Raw genomic sequence first — 19,141 nt, 5'->3', positions numbered from 1 at the left:
TCCACCTTGAGTATGCCGCGTCACCCATGATAAAAATTTAACAATTGCCAATTTTTATTTAATTTATCCTGATTTATATTTTCTGTACTGCTCTCGATATTCGAGCAGTTGCAAAATGTTATGAGCTTTGAATAAATCTCACGTACACACACACACACACACACACACACACACACACACACACACACACACACACACACACACACACACACACACACACACACACACACACACACACACACACACACACACACACACACACACACACACACACACACACACACACAGGTCAAAGGCTATTGGTTGTCAACTCACCCCAAATTATTTCGGTTGCATGACTTGTAACATGACCAAATGAAACGCAAAAAAAATGATCCCAAGTCATTTAGGCCTGTTCACTTATTTGGGATGATTCAATTCATTTTTAAACAGTTCTTGCAGTGAGATTTTCATTTAAGTGGCTATATTAGGAAGACCATCTATTTTAAGATGCCCATACAACTTTAATCTCGAGGTAAATTAAAGCGTTGTTGTTTTGAATTTACCCTAAACAATATTTTCAGAGAAGTAATTCTGTGTCTAAATTTCCATTTGATCCAATGTGCTTTTATTGTATTTCATGTGGGGAAATAAAAGCGTATAGACAATCAGTTTGTCCATCCTTAATGTCCAAGGGCCCTTTCTCGTAGACGTGGGTGGGAGGCACACACTGTCAATCATCAACGCTCCATTGACCAAGGACAATCCTCGTCGTAAAACTGGTATTTTTCTTAAGAAATCACTCACTCCGCATTAATTATCTCTCGTCTGTGTGTGTATGTGTGTGTGTGTGTGTGTGTGTGTGTGTGTGTGTGTGTGTGTGTATGTGTGTGTGTTTGTGTGTATGTGTGTGTGTGTGTGTGTTCATGCACGTAGAGCTAACCTCTTTGAAACCTCTTTGACTATTTCACATTGCATGCACTCACTCAAGAGGAGCCCACTGAGATGAAATTCCAACACCTTCTGCTAAAATACAAGTTAGTATTCAAGCAAAGCAGCCGACCTTTTGTACAATCTCACACAGCAGGGCAGTGCACAGTGAAAATAGTGTCAGCTGTGGTGGTAAATGATTATGGTCACACTGAGTGGACGCAATAAAATCCATTAAATTTGGCTTGACGTTATTGTGTGCAAGCTTTAGAAATATTTCAAATTTATTTTGTATTGGCCTATGTTGAGGGAGGGAAATCATGCCATATATAAATATTATACGTCCCTCGAAAAAATATATAAACACCAATTACTGAAGAGTACTATGTAAAAAAAGAAAGTTCTTAGGTATAACAGGGCTCATTAATAGAGGAGGAAATTTGGCAATTTAACCATTTTTATGTCAAGGGCATTAATAGCCTTGCATATACATTATTTTGCATAAAATATTGGGCCTCGTTAAATGCACGTTATGTAAAGAAATAACCAAATTAGACGTAAATTAGGAATATGATCTTCTTTATTTTTTATTATAAAAACAAACATAACATAACAAATATATTGTAAGTGTTAGGGACTATTATTAGGGAGCCTCCAATAAGTATTTCCAGAAAAAACAACTATAAAACAAAATAAAATGGCTGCGTGGTATAAACCATGTCAAATATTTTTGGCTGCAACACATTTATGATTATTTCTACATCGTCTTCATACCCACTGCCTCCCCTGGCTCCATGAAAATATTTGATACGCAATTCTGGATTTACCGACTAGAGCCACAACGACTAGCCTAAAAACAGCATGCTATGCGAATGAGCCAAAGCCATAATTGATATGAAAGAAATTATTGTTTTTAAGACGTTTTATTTTAATTTCCACCACACTAACCCCACGACGACAAACCTCATGCAGCCACAATTTTAAAGGGTGAAAAGACTCCATGCAGATTTTCTTCATTAAAGCGGTTTTCAGCAGGACGATCCACAACCGGAGCTGTTTCTCTCCCTCCTCTCACCCTCACGCGCAGCATATAACCTGATATTGTTTGGAGGCTCGTGTCACTTGTTTTCATAACTTTTCATAATAATTAGCCATTCGATGGTTCGCATTTATCCCAAAACTAACCTCGATTATTTTAAATATCCAACATATAATTTCCCTCTCTCTGCAGTGTTCCCTTTGATTCACGCTTGACTCATATGGCTTCAGGGCCAATGGGGGTCCGCCTTTGGGGTGCCTTGAAACCGACTCTTCTTATCCCCTTTCATCATCTAACCAGGGACGCCTTGAAACCGCAGGGCCAGTTATTGCCTCTTTTTTTCAGTCAGCCCAATGCGGACTGGCCAACAGCCAATCAGAGTCTTGTTTACACTTTGTGACTGACAATGCTCTGGCACAGCGCCAGCCAATCAGAAGCGTACATACAGGGAGGGATTCATTTGTAAACATTTAGCATAATGTAATAACCAAGTCCATAGTAATAACATGATGGAAATATTACAATTACAGTCTTGTCTGCATGATTCAGTGTAGAGTTTCAAGAAAGTGGCTTTAAAAGCACTCGTCAAAACGCCTCTAGTGGTTTGATAGCAGGAAAAATTAGACTGTAAATGTCATAAATGCCTTAAATTGTTAGCAAAAGTGTTTTTCAAAAAGGTGTTTTCAGATGAAAAACAAACATACATCTTAAACAGAGCTAGTTCAGTTTTATATTGCAAAAAGTCAGCTGTACTTCAATTCAATTAAGTTGTATTTAGATTTGGTCAGCTTTAAAATCAGTGTGGTATTTAAACATTAATGATTAGATATTTGTTTTAATATATTTTGTAATTTTATTATTCAGCATCATAAATAGTTGAGGACTATTAAGCAACAAGTCACAGTAAAGGAAGGGATGTAAACATTCAAAACAATTTTAAATGTGGTATCAATCTTTTTTGATTTGTCAAAGCATTCATTTGGGTCTTTTTCAAAGCACTAAGCACATGTACGTAAAAGTGCACCTTTAAAAAATATATTTTTTTGTTTGTCAGTATGTTTGGGTCTAATTAGGCTATTTATATTACTATTACCTATTGTGATGTGTTCAGGGTTCTAGGCTAGAGCTTTCTAAATGTAATAAAGGTAAGGTAATTTAGCCTAATTGTTCGGTTCTAATATATTTTTTGCATTATCCATTATATGTAAGTTTGGGGTTTTCTTGAAAGCATGCATGAATAGAATTGCACATTCTGATTGAATGTATTTACTTTTTCATTAGGGGCTGTAGACTTTTTTTATTATCTACATTTTAAGCTGTTCCCAGGCTGCTCTGAGTTGTGAATGATTCAGACCATCCCATGCTTTAAATCTGGCGCTTTTCTCTCTGTTTAGCATTGCCAGTCATCACACTATTGGCCTGTGCTACCGGCCAATCAGAACCTTCTGTATCTCCGGGCGGGCGGCACGAGCTAATTAACATGCAGGTATCCGACCAATGGGAGGGCGTGTTTACCCTGCCCCGAGACGCGAGGTACGCAGTTGCACCGGGAGAGAAACCGCTGCTCGGAGATCCGAGCCGCGATCCAGCCAGGCCGGAAGCCCTAGTTCCACAGCTTCCATAGACTGAACCAGCAGGCTACAGCACAGCCTCAGATGGAAATATTGTAGGATTTCACTCTAGCCACATGGTTTATTCAGATTTTGACTTTAAATGGGCGTCGCACTTGGCCTTACTCCTTTCCACCCTGTGTTTTGTGATTTTATAATTTATTGTTATGCAAGGATTTAACATACCAGTAAGTAGTCATTTTTATATTCAATTTTTGTATTGAATACAATTTATTAAGGCCTGTTTCCTCGTTTAAAGACGACAGAGGTTGTAATTTAGTCCAACACGCTATGACATGCATTTTATTTTACCAGGTCCAGTGCTATAATTTACAAAATAACACAACATGATGTATGAGGTGTATCCTATGATAAATAAATCGATCATTTAATGCATTGAGCTGACACAAAATACATCCCCCTGAATAGTTTCTATTATAACATATTATAGCCTAGTTTTATTAATATTAGGTGGTCCACATATAATATGAGCATTTCTAACAATTTAAATGGTCTCAATATATGTTGGCATTGGAAGCATGTTCGTAAATATTAAAAAAATCGGACTATTGATTGGATTTATTTGCATGTTGTTTTATTTTTGAATTATGCTATTACAATGGTGCAAGGCTGTCTTTTTTTTTTTTATCAATAGGCGAGTTCGAGCATTTACAAATTGTTTAAAAATAATGTAGACATTTTTGTGAACCGGTCAGTGGGGGACTGACTATTGTTTTATTTATATTGCAATAAACTATAAGCGTGTAACTTGCATTGGTTAAGCGGAAGACGTGTTTCTACCCGACCCGGCAGAGGTGCACTCCCTGCCGGCCAGCTCAGTCACGGAGGGCCGCCTGCCTCTCAGCGCGAGCCCGAACTATACAGCGTAATTTGATTTATTATCTGCGCTTCTGCTTTCGATTGGGTTCTGTAAATGCAATTGACAGCTGCTTAATGAATTACATTAGGGGCGTCGATCATTTGAACGGTTAAAACAAATTAAAGCGTATATGTGTGAGGATATTTGCACAGTGGAGGCTGGGAGAAACCTCCGTTTGTTTTTACGCTGCCGATATTTAATTCATATGATTGTAGGCTACCCTTCGAACATTTACAAAACAGCGGTCTCTTCACAGCCTGGTAAATGTTAAATATTTTTTTCGTGAGGATGTTAGTGGACATACAGAGGGGGCTGAATTCAACAGCATGGCGAGGGGGAAGGTAATGGCTGACTGAAAAGCACTGTCTCAGTGTGGAAACAAAGACAGTCCTGCTGACGGGCGGCCATTCACCTTGGATCTCTACACAGTCCTCAAAGTGAAGACTCAGCCTTCATGCAGGCAACAGCAAGGCTTCTTAAAAGTGTTCACGTTAAAGGACCTACATGCATGCAGCACATTAGCTCAGGAAGCCTCAGTGGAGGAGATTTGGTCCCGGGCAGCTCCGTATGGAAGGATTTTATTGTTGTTGATGTGGCACTGAATTGGAGGCTCGGCTGTAACTGGCTACATGTGGAGATAATAGTGCTTAAAGTAAAATAGCATGTATTTAAACAAATATGCCATTCTTACACACTTTAGCCTATATCTATTTGTTATAATTAATTATAGCCTTATGGTAAAACCACTAATTTATTTTTATTTTTTAACACCCCCTGCAACCAATTCGAATCCCTGTAGGGACCCCAAATTGAGATAATAAAAATGTAAAACCACACATAATAGTAGCTATAGCTGTAGTCTACTGTATTGAGAATAACTGCATTTTCTTTCAAACGTATACTCATTTGGACCTAGATACAATGGCCTTCTGTTTGCCTGCTTTGTTTGTAATTACTCACAGGAAGAAAAACGATGATTTCTGTTAGGATTAACATATATTTTAACAGTGAAATTGCTTTTAATTTTTGCAAATTAGGGTTTTTTGTCGACTAGCCATTATAATGTATACTACTCCATTTGATTACCTGACCTGAAATAGGTCAAAGCAGATGAAGACAGTGAGAGTGCAGTTATTCACATGCACACACACACACACTCGCGCACGCACGCACACACGTACACAAACACACACACGCTGTGCACACACGCACACACACGCACAGAGTGGGCCCATGTCTTTCAAGAGTTGATGCATCTCTGTTATGGAGAGCTATATTAATTATAGTCTTATTTGAATATCATGACTTGCTTTACGGATGGTTTATAAACTCTATTTAACCAAAAATAACAGGTTCGTTTAGCAAATTGTTCGATGCATTATGCATTTTTTCAATTGAATGTTTTATTATAAATAAACAATTTTGTAGATAGTGCAACATATTGTTTATTTAGGTTATTTTTGGGTGCTTATATATACGATCACTGTAGTGCAGAATGTGAACATGTGGTGTGTAATGAGAGCTGGATGGAAGTTATGGAAGCAGAAAAACGCCCGTATCAAACCGAGACAATAGGACGAGCAGGAGAAGGCAGGCAACGTTGTTCACCTTGAGATGTAGGCTGAGAAGGCTTCAATCATTTTAACCAGCCCACACTGGACACCACTCTTTCTCCTTTTACAATATGAGGCGTTTTTATATTTGTTACAGCATACACGATTTCATTTAAAAACAAAATGCACGTTTGTTTTTTCATGGTTTTTAGAGAGAGTGACAGCTGGCAGCTGCTGACGTGGTTGTTGAATCAATTGTTATGATACAATATAATATGAACCTTACTGAATACAATGGGTTATATGGAAACCTTAAATGTGATAATCTGCTCGTTGTGCCTGTGTCTTTGGGATATGAAGGGCTCGTCCCATATGATGCATATTAGGCCTGTATCCCAGGCTGATCAATAGAGCTGAATGAAAGCCCGGCTCAGTGGGCTTGTGGACGCCTCGCCTGCCGTTTCTATCTGCGGTGATATTTTTGCACCATCGGTTTTAGGTCGAAAGGGTTGATTTCAGTTTTACGCATAATACAGGAGACGCCTTGATATGACAGATTGTATACTGGGCTACAATTCATTTTAATGGAGCGGTACTAAGAATTAGTTGTCTTTTACATTTTTACTGCACTGTCAGTAGCTATGTCTGCATATTGCAATTCCTAACAGGGTTTACCATTTCTCTTGATAATGAAACTGGATTTCTTTGACAGAAAAGATGATCGGGGGCTACGTTTTTGGCTGGGGAAGCCTGCGATCGACTGAATGCAACACATAGATCTGAAGGAAAGGATTATTATATGGGTTGCATTTGATTTTCCTGACCTGCCCTATCCGGATTTCGGATTACTCAACATTCTTCGGAATGGAAGGACGAGATTTTGCTGCTCCGGCTCACCTCCTATCAGAGCGGGGCGCCCTGGTGCACCGAGCCGCCTCTCGGATCGCTCCCTCGGGCCACGGCTCTGTACAGCACGGCGGTCACTTCACGCCGGGGAAATATTACCCCTCGCACATACCAATGGCTCCCCACTCAGGTTAGTAAGAGGTTTTTATTGTCATACAAGAATGCAACCGAAATATCTGTTTCTATCAACATGCTATCTTAAAGCTGGCTCTTGTTTCAAATGCTCTTATTATGTTGCACTATAAACCCTGTGCATGTATCAGCGTTTACTGATATGCTATGCCTGTATGTGTGGTGAAGTAGCCTACAAAGCAGGTGATGTTTTGCTCAAAAGAGAATAATTTTACGGTGTTTTCCATTTTATATAAATGATTGCTCAGGTGTGGCTGTTGACAGAGTTTCTCTATTCAAATATCAGCTAATAAATCAGGCGAAATTTGATTTACACAAGGGCTACGATCAGAAATTTTGATTAAGCTGAATCAATATTTACAGCTCAAATACCTCAAAGGTAATAAAGACATCTTTGTTGAACAAATAGCCATTTAATAAGTTATGTAAATGCCATTGTATTTAAAAGTTGCATTTCACATCCGTTTTAGTTTGCAGGAAGTTGGACAGATCACACTGGCACTGGTTTCCCACTGGCTTTGGGGCTGAATCTGAAATGAGATTTTGTCACTTCACGTTAAATTGACAAGTGTCACACCATTGCCATCGCTCAACCAAAATAAATAAATAAATGAGCCCTGGGCCATACCCAGAGCCATGGAGCTGGGTGATCAGGTCTGCATAGGTTACAGTATGATGAGGAAGAGGAGCAGTACTGAAATCCTCCTTCCATATTGGGCTTCAAAGTGTCAGGGTGCAAATGTGTTCACAGTGCATGCATCAGGTTTAACAAGTAACTTGGGTATCTTATGTACCCAAATGTGCACTTTAACAAACATGGGTTCACATTTTGTCGCCAGATAGAACAGTCTGAATATATAACTCAGCCTTAAGACTGCTGAACAGATTAACAGCTGTTATATTTTAAAATATGGGTGTGGACATATACACATAATAACTTTAAAAGCAAAAACGTAATGGTTATAATCATGCTTAATGATCATTGTTTGTATTATTATAATGTGCTATCTGGTAAGATAGCACAAAGATATCTGGTGTTAGATTTTATTAAATCAAATATAATCCCTTATTTCGTGTTTAGAAAGAAACAAAATAAAAGAGAGTTTAAATGAGGCACTTATATGACTGGATCAGAATACACTGTCTTCCTTTTATTATTCCCCACCCATGTAACACAAAACATATTTAAATATGTCACAACAGTGGCATACTGGTTGCATCAAACAGTTATGCTTCTGAAACTTGCTTTGAAAATATTGTTGACGGTTCTTCAAAAAAACACATGTTTATCATGCAGCCGCTGAGAAATCTAGGGTCACAAGGAAGCAGGGAATCTTTAGCGTTTGAAAGTTATTTTATGTAACATATATCAGCCAAAATTACAAGTGGGCCCAGTGTAGGTGGTTGTTGTAGGTGGTTGAATACAGCACGAAAGTAACATTTACCAATGTTTTTGTATTCTACATTAGATTTTATTTGTTTATATAGCCTATATATTTTAAATATGTTATCAAATGGTTATTCTATAAGAAGTATTATGGCAGGTTAATTCAAGATGTAATTGAAATTCATTTGATTGTGAAGGATTAATTTGCTAAATTATGCAAAAAATCTGTTTTATTTTGTCATTCAGCAGAATTCATGGGCAATGTTCACCATTCATCACACACCATTCATGTTTACTTTGGCAGCACACACACACACACACACACACACACACACACACACACACACACACACAGATTGCCTGCGTCTGTATGTGTTCCTCTCTTATGGATGTTTTGTTGAGAGCATGAAGGGTAATGCTGGCTACAGGGTACAGGTGCTCCCCAACCAGATTTGCAGTTTCTTTTGTATTATTGTGCCGCACCAACACGAAGGCCTACCCTCCAAATGTCATCACTGTTCAATGAGCAGCACAGGTGGTTTATTGTTCTCCCCAGCCTCGTCAGTAACACATGGGCGTGACCGTAGAGAAGTCTAATATCCTCAAGATCTAAAAATGACTTAATTTCCTACATTTAAGGATTTATTTTATTGAATTAACACGGAGAATAATTTGAGTTCCCATAATATCTAAATCCCCTCCAGGCGCTGTTAGAATTATTTTGATATTTGGTCCTGCTGATGTGCTACATCTGATTTATTGTCTTAATATTATTTGAAAATGTCAAGCATGTCATAACGCAAATAGGTAGCTGAGACATGAAGCATTTTTCACAAATATTCATTACGTATTTTTTCAAGATGGCAATTCATCAAAACCATGAAAGACGGAAAAAAAAATCAGGAAAGACAAAAACATGTTTCTCTATTATGTCCATAAAGTTTAATACACAATGTATACTTGTTATTTTATTTAACAGTAATGACTAATTACATCTGTCTTATCTCATTTAGCTTACCCAAATGAACACAGGTCAGTTACACCATGTAAGACCAGTCAAATGCTCGTCGGTTTTCGGACCAAACTGCTCCCAGATTGTTGTTCATATTGACAGGGACGGTCATTAGCGTCCCTTCAAGTGTCCCGTATGCTAGCAACATTAGCACAACTGAGTGTGTTGGATCTCTTCAGTTTTCTCTGCACTTTCCCCCTGGGGACTAACTTGCACACTGGTTCACATGAATACTTTACAAAGAGCATGAATATTTCAGGGTTGATGTAAAAATGCATTCAGAGGCAGGTTTCTGATGTGGCTCCTTGAAAAGGCTCATCTGACTTTGCAGAGGTATTTATTGTGAGCGCTCTCTTCACCCTCGCTTCCAAAAAAAAAAAAAAGGATGGTGGTTGCAACACCCTCCCTCAACATTGTTCCTTGCCGTGTTACAGAATCTTCAACATATTTCGGGGAGGAAATCTCCTTTCTTTTTGTTGCGCACACTTTTTGGTTGCAATCAGGCAAGCACAGACACACGCTCCTACCCTGTTGTTCACTGGAGCATGTTAGCTTAGAACCGGTAGAGATTCTGTCAGTGTGCATTTGCCTGTGTCCATCTTCACCTACTACAAGCCAGTCATTTGTAATGCATGTCAGGTGGTCGATTTATGTTTGCACTAGGTTCTGGGAATGTGACATTGAAGCAACTTCTCTTTGTGTGCTTGCTGATACAGAGAGAAAGACCTGTAAACTCATCTAATGCTGATTCATTCAGCCAGTTCATTTACAAGGACTTTGAAATAGTAATTTTATCTCCTGCTGGCTCCGGTACCGAGTTGGAGACAGTCTTTTCTTGGCTGTGAGGCCTGGATTCAGATGTTGGATAGTGTCAAAGCAGGAGAAACAGTGAAGCTGTCTTTACCACTGGCATTTATGGCTGCGAGCTCATCTTTCAGCCATATTGTTCTGATCAGTGTGCTCTGGCTGAGGTGTGGCTGTGTGAAAGCAGCAGGGGTTCAGAGGCGGTCCATGGCTGAGCTCAGCTCTAAACACCCCATGTAATGAAAGGTCATATTTGTGTCATCTAGCTCGCTCTGCCTCCCCTTCCTTTACTTGTCCCCTGTCTCCTTTTCCGTAAAGCTGTCCTCTCTCTCCTCCCCCCCATTTCTCAGTCTCCTTTCTTTCCAGCAGGAAGACCCTTGTGTCTGGGAAGCGGTGGTCTTCCTGCCACCTCTGTTTTAGCCACCCTCCCCTGCCCCGGGCCATTGTTGCAGACCCCAGCTTTGTGTGCGTTTTACGGCTGCTGTTAAAGATAAAAAACAGTCCCTTCCACCCCCTTTATTGTTTTCTGGTAGGATGTCCCTGTCATTCCCTTGGTTTTTATGTCCTGGATATCAGAGAAGCTTCCCCCTTCAAAGGTTAGCTATGCTGTCTGCCTTCTCCTTCTTTTTTCTCCAAAGGGGAATAAATAACTTTACTGAGACTTTTATTGAATGTCTCATTGCTGGAGTATCCCATGGCTCTGTGGTTGTTGAGAAGACGCTTCAAAGGCAAACACAGGTGTGGAGTGAGCAAAGGGATGGTTACAACCCGGGTCTTTAAAAGAATAAACCTCAGTAGTGAGTGAGTTGTTTGTGAGAAGGGAGGCTTCTTCTTTTTGGCCTTGAAGCTCTTGTGAGCACTCACAGATTGTACCCTGCTTCCCCTGGCTTTACTTACCCCACCATCCTTGCTGACCCCAGACAAAAGTGTTGGATGGAGTGTGTTGTACAGCACACAGTCTCCCTGAAATTCAATACTTTCCTTTCTCTATATATTTAACAATTAGGAATTGTAAAGAAAGAATTTAGATAGATATGGAGCACGCCATTTAAGCCAACAAGACATAGACAATTTGCAACAAAAAAAAATACAATACTATAATTGAAAATAGCTTGAATAATAATACAATTTGAGCGTGCATGTGTGCGGTTTACATTAAAGGGGTTTAATGTATGAAATTCAAGAGTTGAACCAGATTGCAAAGAAAACTGATATGCTGAATACCCCATGTTAAATATTACATTAAAAGGCCATTTGTATCAGAGAGCCACTGTGGTGGCAGTACAGTGACAGAATGTGGGTCTCAGGCCAATTCCATTTGACTCTGGCCTTGTGCACTCCCTCTGTCTTTCTCTCCGGCTCTGCAAAACATAGTGAGAACCTTGGCCTGTTGTCAGGCTCGTTTGTGGATTGTTGTGAGATGACACGGTTCAGCCACGATGTCACAGGAGTCCCCCTGAATAGTGAAGGTGTTGCTTGGCATCCTACACCTGGCTGAAATAGCAACTTGCCCAGTGCCGCCGCCATCTGTCACCTTCCACTGACACTACCACTGGAAGCCCAAATGACTTGCAAGGCAGTCAATTGCTTTGAAAGGGTAAATCCCTTGCATATTTTTCAAATACCTTTGGTAGATTGCGGTCACCAATTTTTCCTGGGCATCTGTAACAAACTCAGCCATTTCTTATCACTATTTAGATCATTATACCAGGTGCCAAATATCTATTAGTAAAACAAATAAGTAACAGCACGTGTAAATCATTAAACTCAGGTAACAGACAGATTTGACGTCAGAACTGTTTCAAAATGGCCTAGGTTGAGAGGCGAGGGTCTCAATTTGTAAGAGGAATTTAGCTAGTAAGTAACCATGCCGCCTCATAGACAGGCTCTTCAAACAGACCGCCACCCATACTACACCGTGTGGCATGGTGCCACAGAGCCCTGGCCTCGAGCGTGGGGCGTGTACGCTGGACAAATACAAAGGAGACCCACGGGTGAGAGTGACGACCAGAGTAATACCTTCCTGTATCGCATTTCAGAGCATTAGATTTCAAAAACCTTCCCATCTATTTTTACACTCAACACAAGGGAAGTGAGAAGTTGCATTACAATTCAAAGTGGCTAGGAACATTTAGCCACTTTTGCTTCCCATGAAGAACACACATGCACACACACACACACACACACAGAAAAAATGGAAAAACACTGGACTGAAAATGTATTGTTGCAAGATTAAATAGACTGATACGGTTGCCCAAAGTCAACCACTTCTGTTTTGTTTGTGATTTGGATCTCTCTGTTTTCTCTTTCTGTCTTTTTTTCCGCTTCATTCTCCCTCCTTCTCCCAGTATCAGGCTGCCCCTCATCAGACAGCCCCAGGCCCACCTCAGTGCATGGCTGTATTGCATGTGACAGCTGTTAGACATTATTAACGGCTCAAGCAGAAAATCCAGATTACTTGTTTTTTAATTTCAATTTTATTATTGTAATCGTTCAGTGAAAAGAACAAAAAAGGGCCGTTGCCCTATTGTTGTGAGTAGATTTGTGGTCAGTGACAACAATATAAGAGCGGGTGTGTGCGGTAATGTTTGGGTGGGTGGGTGTTTTTTTTCCTGTGTGTGCGTGTGTGCTAGTCTGTGTTCTCCAGACACCCCCACTAGATCCGAGGCACCCTGTGGTTGGCTGTGAGGCCCAGACAGGTGCATTGTTAACCCTCTAACGCCTGAGTCTATCCCTGGATGTGCTGCTTGCTGTTCATGGCAGGGTTTTATGTACGTGATGCAGCTTTTGTAGCGTTCACATTTTTCCAAATGTTGCAATATTTCTCTACATATTAGAGAATGTTGTCAAAAATCACAATTCTGCATCTGTCAGACAACAGTTAAGCATTCAGCCAGGAATTCTACATAAGAGCAGACTGAAGTTTCTATGCTAGCAATAACAAATTGTTAATGTATGGGATTCATTTTTTAAAGGGAAACAATTATAAAATTCAGCAGTGGTTCCTCTACTGAGCTTCCTTTTTGTCTGTACACTTGGCTTCCCCACTCCTTTCAAATAGCAGACTATGATCCATAGATGGGGTGTGATGGAGTGGAAGGACTAAGAGCAGATGAACTCAAATACTGGGCCTCAATGTTGGCGACTGTCAGTGCGAACAGTGGGGCGCTAGTGACACACGGTACCAAACAATGAGATGTGCTGCTAAATGTATGCAGAGATTTGCCATTAAATATACATGCCTCTCAAGGATGTGTCAGCCCTTTTGCAAGAAAACAAAGATTAGCATCAGGAATTCCATTTTAATAAGTCTCACGGGACAATTGAACCAGCTGCCTAGCCCGCGATCCAAAGGGAACTTGTTGCTCCCTATTTTTGGCTTCCTCCCTCTCTTGCATGGATTTCCTGTGCTCCTATTGACATTGATCAGAATGAAAATCCTGCCCCCTCCCATTCGGTTGTATTTGTCAAACCATTTGTGTTACACCACAAATTCTTTCATTTATTCATGTTCTATCATTGATGATCTTATGTCTATACCCCCTGCACCTCCACTCTCTTTTGTCCACCTCATTTTCCATGTTTTTCCTTGTCCCCTCTGCCTGGTGTGACCACTAGGCTGCACTGCCTCCTCTTTCTCATACAGTAAGTGTCCTGAAGATCTGGGGCAAATGACTGGCTCCTCAGCAACAGATGTGTGTTTGTCTGCCGGTGCTGCATGCATTAGCTTCTTCTGCTTGAAATGCATGGCCACTGACCTACCCTCTGGTGAATGTGGGGGAGGGGACTGAGAGAGTTTGTGTGTGTGCATGACAAAGAGACAGACAGGCCGAGAGAAAGAGGAGGAGAGCGACAGCAAGACTAGATGCATGCTGTCACATGCTGTCATACACTTGCTGGTGCATTGCAAGTAGACGCACACACACATACACACACAATCACAATCACACACGCATAAACACACACATATACACACGCACGCAGACTGGCACTACACTCACACATCTTGCTTCCCAGGAGGCCGTGGGGCCAGTGGGACAGAGCAAGCTTGAGAGTCTGGTTTGTCTGTTTACATCTAATTATAGAAACAGGACTATTTCTGCAACCACTGCTCCAGCTTTTTATATTCAGAGAGAGAGGGGGAGAGAGAGCAAAGTGAGAGCAAGGAAAAAAAAAAAGAAGCTTTGACAGCCTTTTCTCACAATAGTGAATGGTTATCTCATCCCCTCAGAGCTGCTACAGTCGGCGGGCTCTCAGTACAGTACGGCTGGAGGCAGGGGGGAGGGTCTTGTATCTTACTCTCTCATCCTCATGTAACATGAATGTACAAGAAGCAAGCGACAGAAAAACAAGGCTATGTATTTCCCCCATTAGTCTAGCTGATACATTCAGTTCACAGTAAGGAAAGACGGAAAAGAGAACAATGTGTTCACCCCTGCCCTGAACGCTCTTGCCTTGACCCAGTGGAAAGGGCTGTCCATCACGAGAGTCAAAACAAAAGGAAGAAAGAGTTGATGTTAAGGATTAGCGTTGTATAAAATGTATCTAGAATTAAAGAGACAGGGCCAGTGCGGTAGTTAATCCTCAAGCTTGGTGGCTGATATCCAGCTGAGTGGCTGTTGTTAGCCAGGGGGGCCTGGAAGGGGGGGGGGGGTGTGTGCTGTCAGCCCTGTTGGCCCTCCTGGGGTTGCCAGGTGAGAGTCAGATCCGGGCAGGGTTGTGGGTCCGGGCCAGACAGGTTGCAGCCTTTTGCAGGTGTTCTCATAAAGAGCCCCTGAGGCCAAATCCCAGCCTGCTGGATGCAAACATGAGCCAGGTGCTCTCCATCCCCCACCCAAAAAACATAAACCACTACATAATGGAAAAATGTGCTTGCATACACCCCACTAGCACCACCCACTGCCACCCCCCTTTTATTCTGAGACATGGCAGGTAAATTAATTGGCCGTGAGTATGTAACGTATATGCCGAGATAAAGGTGCACTGTCTGGCCGATGCGTAGCGTAACGGCCGTAATGATGGCTCCATTGTGTTGATGTTGAGGGGGGGTAGTTAGCGGCACTGCCAGCGGGGCCTTTGCTGGAGGGCTGGATAGTCTCTGATTAATAGTGGGGAATGCTTTGAAGTGACACCCAAGTGCACCGGCTCACAGTCTAATAGCAATGCCATCAGTATGGGGAGTGCTCCCTCTTCCTCAGTCTTCATTAGCTAACGTTTCCCTAGCGCTATCTGGCCACCCTCCCCTCACACGCCCGCCTCATCTACAGAGGGCCTTTAGCAGCTTTTAGGTTTTCATTTTTGTAATTGTTTTGTGATGTTACTGTCATTTCTCTCTGTCATGTTTGGTAAAGTGGGAGATTTTTTTTCCTAGAAGGCAGAGAGGGGGCCTTTTACTCAAAGAGCTCCAGCGCAAAGGTGAACTGTGGAACGGCCTAAAGACTCCTGGGATTGATGTGGCACACGTGGGACATGGCTGGGGACTATTCCCAGGATCCATTTTGATCCCCCGCACTGACAGACAAGCTACAGCTGTGTGTGTGTGGGTTTGCATAATATGTGTATGTGTATGTGTGTTTAGGAAGCCGAGGCGAGGAGGCAGGGTTGGGTCTGTCAGCTGTTGGAGTAAAGTAAACTATTAGCGGTGGGAGAAGGCAGTGTTTCCAGTGAAGAATTAGAACCACTTCTAATTGCAGTGAGGTTGGGCTATGATTACATGCTGGCTAATGCACTGACAGACCTCTCACTTGGCTGGCGTTCAGAACGCTGCTGAAATGGCTGAATGCCTTTTGGTTATACAGCATAATGGGAGGGTGTGTGTGGACGCACGTGTATGTTTGTGAGTGTGTTTGCAATGTGTGGGTGGCTGCCTGTGTGTATCTGTGATTAAACTTGTATTTAAAAGTGATTTCCTGTGCTTTTTACATGTTTTTGTGAGTTATGCATTTTGCTTGCATACTTGTGTGTTTGTTTGGTGTGTGATAACTGCTCTGCTTGTTTTTTGAGTGCCTGTCGTTATTTGTAGCGGAGGCAACTTTTCTCTCCAAATCAAAACTCAGCTGGCGCAACTGTCTCCGAACAGTACAGAAGAAGTGTGCTTTTGTGCGCTTCAGCTTTTGTGCTTGCATTCGTTGTGTTAGCGTATGCCGACGGGAAAGAGCAATCAAAGGAGCTGTGTGGTGGAGAGATTGTATGAAAGGATCCAGAGAGGAAACAGAGTGGCAGGCAGCTGAGAGGGCAGCATGTGGGGGTGGACGGGGGGCTGATGCAGGTGCCTAATTCTACCTCAGCTCTAGGCGTTTTATATTCCATCCATCTCTCTCTTCTCCACTTCTGCACGGGGCTGTTGGGAAATGTTGTAAATCCACGTGCTTTAATTACAACGTTGATTAGCGGATATATCTGTGACAGTAATCGGAATAATAACACACACAGATGGATTTATACAACATTATATTGTAAATCTGTTACATAAGTAATCAGGTAAGAATCTAAAAGAAGCTGTGTTCATTTTTCAAATCATAATTTTAATTACTCATTTTTTGCGTGTGGAACAGCTTGCTCTCAGGTGTGCGGATGCCCCCGTTTGCGGGAAGCTGCAGTTTACTGTTTTTAAAGACGAGTGCTGTAAATCACATCACATTCCCAGCATATGGAATGACAGTTATGGGAGTTATCTGCTGTTTCTCCATCACGCCCTAAGGGCTGTGTTATCTCTCTTTTAACCAGACAGAAGGAATACAGACATCATTGGGGATTCTGTGAGGGGTCAGGAGTTTATACTTCCAGCACAGTAACACAAGTTGTGTTGTCTGCATCCCTGCCTATTTCCTGGGTTATTTATGGGTCAAAGATAGGCTAAAGGACTGATCAGGTCACAAGGGACCTACAGGAAGCATTATGCAGGTTTTTGGAAGTCAGCATAGAGTGAGTAAGTAGGGATTGGTTGCACACATATGGATTTGTGTGCGGTTGTTAGGAAACAAAACAGGACGTGTTCAGTTTATTTTGGTGATGTGGAAGGTCTGTACTTTTTCAGACACATGGAGTATGAGGAGAGAAGTGGTCATCCTGGGTAACAGGGCATTACCAGACCAGAGTCGTCTGTACTCATGGAAACTGGATGTGTCAATACCACAGGCATGCTGGATGTGGAGTAAACTATGCAGCCGTGTGGGAGTGAGGATGGTCAGGCATACTGGAACTTTGATGGTGCTGCAGATGTCTGGTATTTACCAAAAAATAATTACAGAATGCATGTCCTGCAATTTATGAACACACACACACACACACACACACACACACACACACACACACACACACACACACACACACACACACACACACACACACACACACACACACACACACACACACACACACACACACACACACACACACACACACACACACACACACACACACACACACACACACACACACACATTTCCTGGAGACTTATCCTAACCTTAACCATAACCAACACATGCCTAACCCTAACCCTAACCAAGTCTTCACCCCCTCCCTCATGGGGACCTCCATTATGTCCCTATAAGGGAGGCGAGTCCCCACACGTGACTGTAAACAGATTTAGGTCCCCACAAGGATAGTAATGCCAGGCCACACACACACACACACACACACACACACACACACACACACACGCACACGCACACGCACACGCACACACACACCGTTTTACGCTTACTGTCTCATCTGTCAGTTGACAGAATTTTCTCCCGCTCCGTTGCTTCTCTTTCCAGCCAGGCAGATGGTGTACATTCAGAATGAAAGCAGATCGTTTTGGATCGCCATCAGTTCGGTATTCTCTGAGCCTGTCCTGCATGGGGCTCAGGTTACTTAGCAGTGACTGAGCCCAACCAGGGCGTAGTCGCTGCCTTCCCTCCCTCTAAAGTGTACATATGTCCAGTCTTAAGTGTTTTTTAAACCAAAGCAGCGGTCCATATTCACTTGCACAAACACTGGAGCTGAACAAGGGCTTCTGACATGTTTCATTGCGCTCTCCTTTGCTCCCTACCAACTACAAGATACCTATAAACCCAATGGGGTGCCTCCATGCTCTGCTCTACCACATTCGCACACAGTTTCTTGTGAGCTCTACTGTGTGCAAATAGCAAATGCTCTGATGAACCCATTTCCCCATGCACCACCCTCAGTCCTCCACCCTCTGTGTTTTTATGTGACAGAATGAGCTGGATTTATTTTAGCACGCGGGCTCGGACCCCTTTAACAGGGCTGGTTTGAGGGCACGTCACTTTGAACCTCTCCTAACTGTAAGTGATTTTATGAGACGTGCCAGTCAGCCAGGACACGGCGCCGCACTCGGATTGGTGGATAGCAGTGGGGATTCCAGCACACCATCTGGAAGACAGTGTACGTTCCTGAGTAGGTGATTATACACATATGTTTGTGTAGGTTTGTGTGTTTGCGTGCATGTAAAGGAAAAGGGATGGTTAGCTCTGGCTGTGAAAGGAAAAAAAAGTTAGGCATTTTCAGGGAGGCATCATACTGCCACTGCCAGCATCTGCTGATTTATGAGCTTGTGTAGGAAATCTCCCATTTGTCACTTTTCATCTCTTTTCTCCACGTTATCCTTTTTTTTCTCTCTTTCACTCTCAATGGAATTCAGCTTTTCACCAAATCTTCCACTGCCTCCTAAGAACAGAAAAGAAGGGAGGAAGGAGAAGGGAAAATGAAAGCAGCAAGGACGGAGCTGTTTTCCCCCCCTAACCATGTAGAACAAAAGGCCTGTCTATTTGGATATGTTTTAGTAAATATTCATAGTTGTTGACACCTTACCCTGACAGCGTAATGTATTTTGTTTGTGGTAAGGAGGTATGTCATTAGGCAGTGTATACTTTCAGCGTGTAAATAATTCAAAGCGCTTGTTA

General features: G+C 42.0%; 1 protein-coding gene across 8 annotated transcripts in view; it reads left to right on the top strand.

Moving 5' to 3' along the window:
* The first annotated feature begins 3,533 nt into the window (after nt 1-3,533).
* The window catches only part of bahcc1a (BAH domain and coiled-coil containing 1a), a 60,862-nt gene continuing 45,254 nt past the window's right edge, over nt 3,534-19,141 (top strand). For 3 of the 8 annotated variants that reach the window (XM_079643565.1, XM_079643566.1, XM_079643559.1), the window contains exons 1-2: nt 3,534-3,746; nt 6,704-7,027. In XM_079643565.1, coding sequence (XP_079499691.1) covers nt 6,856-7,027 — 172 coding nt within the window. In that variant the 5' untranslated portion in view covers nt 3,534-3,746; nt 6,704-6,855. Of the gene's footprint in view, nt 3,747-4,258; nt 4,445-4,511; nt 4,699-5,737; nt 5,791-6,043; nt 6,584-6,703; nt 7,028-19,141 lie in introns of those variants that run through there. The other 5 variants (XM_079643560.1, XM_079643564.1, XM_079643561.1 and 2 more) reach the window with 5 other exon arrangements.

This window comes from Notothenia rossii (genome assembly GCF_949606895.1).
Source record: "Notothenia rossii genome assembly, chromosome: 8".
Lineage (NCBI taxonomy): Eukaryota > Metazoa > Chordata > Actinopteri > Perciformes > Nototheniidae > Notothenia > Notothenia rossii.
This window is presented reverse-complemented; position numbering and strand designations above follow the sequence as displayed.